General features: G+C 44.8%; 1 protein-coding gene across 1 annotated transcript in view; it reads right to left on the bottom strand.

Moving 5' to 3' along the window:
- Nucleotides 1-713: 713 nt before the first annotated feature.
- LOC111158970 (fibroblast growth factor 13) overlaps nt 714-9643 on the bottom strand; it is an 83192-nt gene continuing 74262 nt past the window's right edge. Inside the window, exons 4-5 of the mRNA XM_022521315.1 lie at nt 3407-3605; nt 714-2120 (exon numbers count right to left, since the gene is read on the bottom strand). Coding sequence (XP_022377023.1) covers nt 1984-2120; nt 3407-3605 — 336 coding nt within the window. The 3' untranslated portion in view covers nt 714-1983. The remainder of the gene's footprint in view (nt 2121-3406; nt 3606-9643) is intronic.

Below are 9643 nucleotides of genomic sequence, written 5' to 3'. Positions count from 1 at the left end.
TGTGTGTGTAGATGTGTGAAAGTCTCACCACTTGGAGGGAGGTTATTTTGCTGGCTCCTGAATTATTGATGTATTTAGGCACCGCTTTCTGTTAAAAACGACTTGAAATGGCTCAAAGAGAATGCTGGGTGTAACAGGCTCTTGCGGGGTATGGGGACCACTTTTCACTTCTGCCAGGCTTCCCTGCGACACCGGGGTTCTCGAGTTGTTTATTACCAGCAGACCTGATCTATTTCTGAAGGATGAGAAAGCAAAAGCAGTGACCCAAAGAGTCAATAACCAAACCTTGAAGTCCTTGAGCAAGAGGGAGACAGTGTATCACTTTTCTCTACCGACTGAAAATTCGCAGGGGGCGGTTGAGGGATTCCGCTCAGGGTCCACAAGTATTTAATTCTGTGCCTTCCCTCCTCCGAGAGAAATGAGCGCTGGAAAGGGGAACGGATGGTGTGAATGGCAGAGAGGATACGAGAACATGGGTATCATCTGTACAATTCCATCACTGAATGGTAATGAGAATTCTCTGTTCCAGTCTGAGGTCTGAGTCCAAGATCTAGCACAACAGACACACTTTCAAGAGCGTTCATGTGACTACGAATCCCTAGACTTGTAGACTGAGGGCAGTGACCTTACATACATAATTCAGTGTTTAGGTCCAGTTCCTATGACAGTTAATGGCACGGGACAAACAATAAATACACGTTGAAGGATTTTTCTTTGAATGAATATAAAGAGTTTATTCGGTGCGTATTTGGGTATACAACAACAAATATTAAACAACTTTTTTTTAACTTTTTTTTGTGTACAGGACAGAAAACTGCCTGTACATGCTATGTCCACTTCTGGAACACAGATTTTAACAATTATTAATGCACGAAATCTTACATGTCATGCAACTCTATGCCAAGATTCCAACTTTCTCCCATGCAACAGATATGAAGATCTAAATGGAAACCTAGCTAAGTCTTAAACACTTTTCCAGAAGCAAGTATAAGTATATGTTGTTTAGGCGTAACCAGTCTTAACATTTCCTTGTACACGATATTCACATGCCAAATACAACGACGGGAGGACTCGTACATATACAGATAAGACGTTTCTTATTTTAACAACACAAAAGACGACGTCACAGCTCCACAGTTTCTGTCTTTATACAAGAAGCCACAAAAATAGTTGAACATGATAACACAAATGGAATTAAGAGAAATCTACACTTGAGGATAATCTTTTTTCTTTTAAGTAATCTTTACTGACTGGGGTTGACACCTCAATTTCTATGCACGGAACACAGCACGAGAACTTGACCAGAATACACTACAATTCTTTAAAAAAAAAAAAAAGGTAGAATCACAAGAACACTGTTACCTTGAGCCTGAGATGCCAATTCTGATTCAACCCTGAATTTGGTTGATTTGGATTAAGTGACTCAGAGTCAATAGAACCATTGAATTTCAGAAATCATAAAGTTGCACTATTACCAAAGTAAAGAATCAAGCGTAGATAGAAAACATTAAGCCAAGAAAACAACACAGGTCACATAATTTTGTTTGCCCCTACAAAACATTTAAGCAGTTAGTTTTGTTTTGTTTTGTTTTGATTTTTTCCTTTGTTTTTGTTTTTGAAGAGCAATTGTGGTCTTTTAAATTTTCTTGGTTGGAGAGCAAATTTTGATCAGCATTAGTGCTGTGAAATGTTTTTGGCTTGTCATCCCCAAAGCACAGGTGAGATCATGGGAAAATTGGGCAGTCCTTCTCCAGGATTTAGTTCACTGACAAAGCTTGGCATTCTTTTGCACAAGCTCAATAGAAATTATGGGGCGTTAGTATGGATGATAAGAAGGTGTCACGGCAGAGAGACTAGTGAACTCTGCCTGTCTGTTTGGTGAACGTCATTGACGATTGTGAACTTTGGGGGGAAGGACTGCTAGAATTCAACAGCACCTGGAGGTAAGGTTCTGTTACAGAGCCCTTGTTTTGCCCTCACTGGCTACGTTGATTCGTTGTGGCTCATGGACTTGCCTCCGTTCAGCACGCCGGAGACACTTCTACTCTTGGTTGGGGTCCCGCTTCCAGACCGGGAGAACTCCGTGAGGTCGTGCAGTGACGGCTCCTTGTACATGGCCACTGGAAAGCAGAGAAACACGGGGTCAGAGGCCTTCGAGCGTACACCCTGCGTGGGCCCTCATGTTGTCTTCTGGCCACTCGGCTTCCCTGCTCTAGGCTGAACACGGAGAATGCTGCTTCTGAGGACTCTGCCGAGAAGCGACGGGCTCAGCTTGAGCGAAACCTAGTCTTTGGTGCAGTAGCGTGCAAAGAATTCTAATGCCTCATTCCCATCACTTATGGTTCTATACATGAGGGCATTAATGAAAAATGCATTTTAGTAAAGCTCTTGGAAGTTTAAATATAATCTACGGCATGCTGTGCAAGCCAAATATTCAAATGTAAAACATTTGAAAACACTAGTTTCTATCGTGCTTGAAAGGCTACTCTCCAAGAGCATAAATATTTAGCACAAGTCGTAATGCATTATGTGGTCCATGGTCATGTTGCGCTACGAGTATACACCACGAGCTGACATAGCACCCACAACAACCTAGACACTGTGCTCAGTGCTTCAGGTGCATTACCTCGTTTAATCCCCCAAGAATCCTATGACTTGGGTGCTCTATCCTTATCTTACAGGTGAGGAACACAGGTCAGTAATCCAGCCACACCCACCCAGTGAGGACAGAGGGGAGTTGGGATTCCAATCCAGGTAGTCTGGCCACAGAATACAGGCCTCTGAGCTGTGCCATGTGGATTCGATTGGACCGTCTGTTGCTACTCTTGCCTCGGTTCTGACTCCAAGCCAATGACCTCTTGGAGGTCTTGCTCTGCTTTGGCCACATCCTCAAGCCCATCTCTACCACGTCTCAGCTACTTGTAACATCCTTATCTTCAGCACCCCACTGCTCTCCCTTACTCTTGCCAACTGGCTACTGATCTGCCAATAATGACTGTAGGCCAAACTGGGAAACTGTTGGGACAATATCGCTGGGTCCTTCCAGGGGGCCCAAGGAGCTTTGCGGTTAAGCGTTAAGCGTGCATACATTTGAGCATCTGTGCTTCTGTCCAGGGACCGTTTTGGCAAGATTTGGGGTTCTTGGCTGTCCTGGGTTAGCATTCAAGCTGCCCCCATGAGAGCGAGGTGTTACTATCTATACATGTACTATGGGAAAATTAAAATCGGAAGATTGGATGCTATTGTCAATGCTTCATGTTTTAAGTGTTATAAAACGTTACTAAATTTCCACATAATTGCCTTTAATGGGGAAGAATTACGTTCCACTTAAGCGAAGCATGATGGTAAGGATTGCGTTAAGTAAGGGCACTCGCCCAATCTGCAGTTCCTAGCGCATCAAGTTTACCTTTGAGTGGTTTGGGCAGAAAGTGAGCTGCAGGCTTGTTCTTCTTCACATGGTTTCCTTTCATGATCTCCCCTTCTTTGTTCAGACCCAGATACCACCCTCGGCCGGACTGCTGCTGGCGGTATATCATCGAGGAATATGTCACGTAATAATTTTCAAACACCGATTCTTTGAATTTGCACTCAGGTGTAAAATGTTCCTGGCAAGACAAGTAAATAAATGAAAGCTCAATATTTATAGCTCTGAACTTCATGGAGAACCATGTGCTATTGACCTTTAGGAGCTCAGGACAGACTTTGTTCAAGCCCGTGTGATCAGCACTCTATTTTAATGGCATAAACTATTACCACTGGAAACCAAGCCTATATATAACTACATATAATTCACGTGATGCTTTGGAAAAAGCCCTAAGTGCAAGTGCCCCTGATCAATGATTAGCTCTCTTTGTAATGAGAGAATGGAAAAATTACAACGAGCTTCACAACTGTAATATGAAGTTATTATACAAATTATATAATATGTAATTTGGACAAATGCAAGAGCTAAAGATCGGAAAGATCAGTATAAAGCTGTCACACGGCATTTTGTTCCCTTCGGAATTAAGTATGAGAAAATAAACATTTGGTCCTTCTACTTAATGTTCCACTATAACTGTCAACTGCCTGAGGCTGAAATCTGTGTTACCCTGTGACGTTAGTGGCTGCCTCCATTTCTAGAGGGATGCTACAAAGAAAGGCGACCTTTTGCTTTTAGGTAAACCAAATCGATTTGTTTTTTAATCATTGGACCTTGACTTAAAAAAGAAAAAAAAAAATCTCCCCTCACCTCATCCTTGTCTTACAGTAATGTTTACAAGCAAATTGATAGAGAAGCAAGGAATTTACAGTAATTCCACAAGCAGACATGAGAGAGCAGCCCAGGGGACTCTGAACCCTGGAATGGGATTTCTGCCATGTGCTTGGCCATATTTTCTCTGGATCTGCCCATACAAATGAAGGGGACCTGATCCAACAGACTATTACAGGAAAAAAAAAAACCAAAAAAAAAAAAAAACAAAACTAACAAACAAAAAAACCCAAAGCCTTCTTTCAAGTGTTGTGGATTTGTGTGTATGAAATAAACAGCCATTAAAAGTGGCCATTTGTAAGCCAAATGAAATGAGCAGCAGATTCTCATCTCTAAGGAGCCCATGGAATAGGGGAGGGTCCATCCGCAGTGGGAGACAAGGAGAAGAATGCTAGCTGAACGCCATGTGACAGCGGCACCAAGGAAGCCATTTTAGATATTTTGCTAATTTGCTGAGATGCTCATCAGGAAGAACCGCTCATAAAACCCTAGAAAGGAAACCACCTTGTAAAATACCATCTGCTTTCTGGACACCAGCCCTTTCTGAACCATGCCTTTGTGGTCCTACCGTCCTCTGTTTTCACATCAGATGTCAGTCTAAGTGATGCACACTATCTGCACAAGAGAATCTGAAGTTCTCTCACAATCTCAAGTCACTTCAGCAAAGACGGACTGGTTCCTCATATGGGGCAGCCTTTCTCTGAAAGTTAAGCCACATTTTCTTTTCTTTTGGGAATCCACAAAACCTGTTTCGCTCCGTAAGCTCACCAAGTCTCCCCGTCTGGCCTCCGCGGCACTGACTGGAATCATCTCTGGGGATTATTTCAGCCTAGGCCCATACTCGGTAAGTCCTTCAAAGAGTCACACAAGTTCGACCTGTGCAAGAAGAAATGTATTTCCAAGGCAACGATCCCATGTAGGAAGTGGTGTTCCATTTACGGGCTGCAAAGACTCCCTTTTGTGGGATTCTCAACAGGGAAATCCAGGGTATGCCTATAAAGAAATGTGACTAGAAGTCTCCACATATCTTCTAGCGATGAGGATAGTTGGTAGAACGTTGCTGAAATTCTTTGGGAGTAAAATCACCATTTGTGGGGGGCACCTGGGTGGTTCAGTCAGTTAAAGTGTCTGCCTTCAGCACAGGTCTCAGGGTCAAGATCAAGCCCCACAAGGGGCCCCACGCTCAGTGGGGAGTCTGCTTCTCCCACTCCCCCTGCTTGTGCTTTCTCAAATAAATAAATAAATAAAATCGTAAAAAAAAAAAAAAAGAAACAGAAATCACCATTTGGGGGCAAAAAAATTCTCATCCTTAGAGGATGAGTTTTACTTTTATAAAGAGTCAGAAAACATTCAAAAATAAATATGGTGGGGGTGCCTGGGTGGCTCAGTCGTTAAGCATCTGCCTTTGGCTTGGGTCATGATTCTGGGGTCCTGGGATTGAGCCCCACATCAGGCTCCCTGCTCAGTGGGGAGTCTGCTTCTCCCTCTCCCGCTCCCCCTGCTTGTGTTCCTTCTCACTGTGTGTCTCTCTGTCAAATAAATGAAATCTTAAAAAATAAATAAATAAATAAATAAATACGGTGAACAGCATGTGTGATGGAGGTGAGTGATTCTGTGTAGGTGCGTAAATACTGTGTGGTAGACTTCCAGATGGTGGGGTGGGATGACTGCTAGAGCAGGTCCCCCAAAAGGGCTGCAGTTAACGTCTCGTGTGATGGCAGCCTTCACGGATTCATTTATAACACGCGGTTTCCACCAATCCTCTGCACTGCGTGCTAAAAGCTTCTGAAACCTTCCCAGGTATTTGCAGCAGTTGGCCATATACCCAGATGATTTGGACACGAGGTGTGCTGCCACCAAGTACAGAACGGGGGACACAAAGGAGGCATTTCATGAGAACGGAGGAAGCCCACGATTTGGACACTCTGACTGGGGCACTGCAGAGGGGCGGGCTTCACGGAGAGGTTGTTATTTTAGGTGAGCTTTGAAGGGTGGGTAGGAATTCAAAACAGAAAGAGGGGAAGGATACTATTTGAAGGAGCCACAGTCGCTCGAACCCCCCACTTCCGTGTCTCCCCTGTCTCAGTCATTATCACCCACCATCCTACCCTGGTAGCTGCTCCCGCTTCAAACTTCCGGGGACCCTGAAATTCACCATCCACAAATCCCTCCAGCCCGTGATCTTTACCTTCCATTTCCACTGCTACTGTTCCAGCTGGCGCCCTCCGCGCTCTCTGCTGGCCGGCTGTAATTGACCTCCTCTCCGGTGTCTCCCTTTCTGCTAGCACCTTTCCCTGCTAAAGCGACATCCCCTTTAGGAACTTTTGATGGTTTTGCCTGGTTTTACGGTTAACAAAACTCCTTGATGCGGCATCTAAAATTCTCTATGATTCAGTCACTACCCTGATGTCAGCCTCACCCTCTGCCACAGGGTCATGTGCACCTTTGTGCCTTTCCAGAGGCCACTCATTTCCTTTGCTTATTAGAGTGTCAGTCTTCTGCCTGCCTGCCTGCTGGCTTTCCTCGTGTCCCTCAGGGCCAAGCTCGGATAGAGGATCTCCCTCCGTGGGAACCGATTCTATGTGGATTTATGCTCCCTTAAGCCCTAACGACACCTCTAGCTCGCCCCGGGGCTCAGGCCTTGCAGGAGCGGCTCCAGATGGCAAGGAACTTGTCTTGTTTTCTGAATCCCCCTTCTCCTCTCGCAAAGGACTGGTCATGCTGCCTAGCACGCGGCGGACCACTCTGCTCTTGTTTACAGGGTTTGGATTTCAGAGATCCAGATTTAAGCCTGAGAAACTCCGGGATTCAGAAGTACCAACCAGTGAAAAGTCTGCAGGGAACTTCCTTAATACCATATGGAGTCGGCTGTCTGCAGAAGGAGGCTGTCAGTGCACGGACAGAGCCTGTATGAGCGATCGTGTATCTGTTAAGAATAACAGACACTACGCAGATACTGGCACCTACAACATTAGGAGGAAAAACTTGGCGATTGTTACAACTATTGAAAAATGGCAAGGAAGGGACTCAATGAACTGAATGCTCTGTCACATCCTGGCAATTTCTTAGTCATCACCACTAAATTTGGACTCAGAAACTCAGTAGAGAGGAAAACGAGGCCAAAAAAAGAATGTTGAAGCAACCAGAGAAGTGTTCTGTTCTCTGTGTGTGACACTGTCATTTTATCCTGTGTTGGAATGAGTAGGCAGAAGAGCCTTCATTTTTATCCAGTGTGGAAGAATGTGAACATCCCACCCAACACAGGAAAGACTAGCAAAGGGAAGAGGGGTACGGGTGCGTCTCTGTGCCTCGGCAGTGAGTCACACAAAATAACAGGTACTGACTGGGTTGACCGTCTTGGGGAAGCCCTATCCAGAGGATGCCGGGCAGATGTGTGGTGAGGAATCAGCCTCCTCTGACGGATGCGGAGATGAGCGGGAGTGCTCCTGAGAAAGGTACCATCGTGGCCTTGACACGCGGCAGACGTGAAACAGAGGCGGCGTCACCCTTCTGGATCTCACATTCAGTAGATAAAAATCTGCTATCGTGAGAAATGCACGAGAGGTTTCAAAAGATGCCAGGTGTTCCCTGTGTGGCTTCTAAGAAGTTCCCTGGCATGAGAACCAAAGCAAAGGGGCTTTATATCTTATAACTTTTTATGCATTGATTTCTCCTAAAAGTTGTTTCTCGCACATATCGGTATTTTTTTTCTCCCCCAGAGGAATAACATCTTTTTAGTTCATGAAATAATCAACCTGTCTTTAAATCTCCTCTGTATCATCATCTCTGTTCTCCTTGAAGTTCAAGGTTAGTTCTTTTCTCAGTGGATATTGAACCCTTTTATCTAAGGAATCCATACTGGTTAGTTATCATGATTGTATCTTGGGTAAGGAAGAAGGATCTATGCTGAATAAGCAGATCCAGGAGCAAAATCTAACACTTTTTACCAGTGTACTCACTTTATTAAGGGCAAAATTGTTTTTTGGAGGTTGAAATATCGTTGATGAGAAAAAAACATCTGAAACCCTCCCCATCACAATCACAGAATGTATCGGAGGTTACTTACAGCCACAAATGGTCACTGTTCGCCACCGCTAACTGGGGCTTATGACCTCTAGGCAGACTCCGAGAGGCAATGGCAAAGGGATTCACGCCATCCCGCGGTAACGTGGGCTATATGCAAATAACGCCCAGCTCCAATGGTGGGCCGCAAGGCAGCTTTGCCCCAGGAACAAATGGCTTTGGACTTGTGTAAATTGCCCTTTTCTCTTAGGGTCAGAAGGAGCAACTGCACCCTGGGCTGCCCCTGATACTGAGAGCCAAGGACGGAGAGGGTGCCGCAGGCTCAGCAGCAGCGCGGGCTGGGACGGCGGTCTGGCCGAGGGGGGCCAGGCAGGGGACGTGTCCCTCAGCGGGTGCTGACGCTCTGAGGATCGCCATGTATCCTGTCAGTGCTTCCTTTTAACGCATTTCTCTCGAGAGGAATATTTTTTAAGCAGGCCGCATGAGTTCCCTCAGATCTAACGAGAGTAACAGTCTGCTGAGGTCATCCATACCTCAGATGGCAACACGAAGCCCTTGGACTTGAACACAGCTGGTGACAGCAGCGTCGCACATCCAGGGTAGCCCTTCACATATGGACGGGCTAAGTGCACGCGTCCTGCTCTAGAGGAGAATTTCCCAATACATTCTGTCTTATTCACACATAACGCTTTGTAAATCAGGCGCCAGAGAACACGGAAACCAACACAGTTTATAGATACATGAGTGGGCTCTTAAAGACACTTAAAAAAACGAATGTAGTAAAACGACTTCTTCCTTTCAGCAGGTTTTATAAACATATTGTAACTACTCATCTCTCCCTTTAATCCTCTCGCTTGGTCCTGTCTTCTGGCCACATTTTCAGTAGCCTGACAATCCAATTAATTTAACAATTACCGCCAAGAGCCAGGGTCACTCTTTGAATTCTGAGCCATGTTCGGATGACAATTAATTTCCTAGATTTAAAGTTAGCAGTTACTTTGGCACGTCTGACTCATGCCCGTCAATTATCCCCTGGACTAATGAAAATATTATGCAAATTAAAATTCGATTTTTGACTCCGTTAAATGATTTAAAAAAATAGACTCTTACAAGTTGGACCCATGGGGGTGACGCTGTAACTACCTATATTCTCTCTATAGGTCTTCCCTCGATCAGTGATTTCAAAATCCAGGATTAATTATTATATTCAGGACTTTGATGTTCTCTCCCACGGTACATTTGACGTGAATGAACTTCATTATTACTAAGATCAAAGAACGGGAAGGGAGAGTTTGGGGGAGAGGGAATCGATACTCACCTGGTGCACTGTAGCTAAGCAAAATTATTAATTCATGATAAACAGACAGT

The sequence above is a fragment of the Enhydra lutris genome, unplaced genomic scaffold (genome assembly GCF_002288905.1).
Source record: "Enhydra lutris kenyoni isolate GAN:26980312 unplaced genomic scaffold, ASM228890v2 scaffoldscaffold65, whole genome shotgun sequence".
NCBI classification, from domain to species: Eukaryota; Metazoa; Chordata; class Mammalia; order Carnivora; family Mustelidae; genus Enhydra; species Enhydra lutris.
Note: the sequence above shows the minus strand (reverse complement) of the source record. Positions and strands in the feature narration are given on the sequence as shown.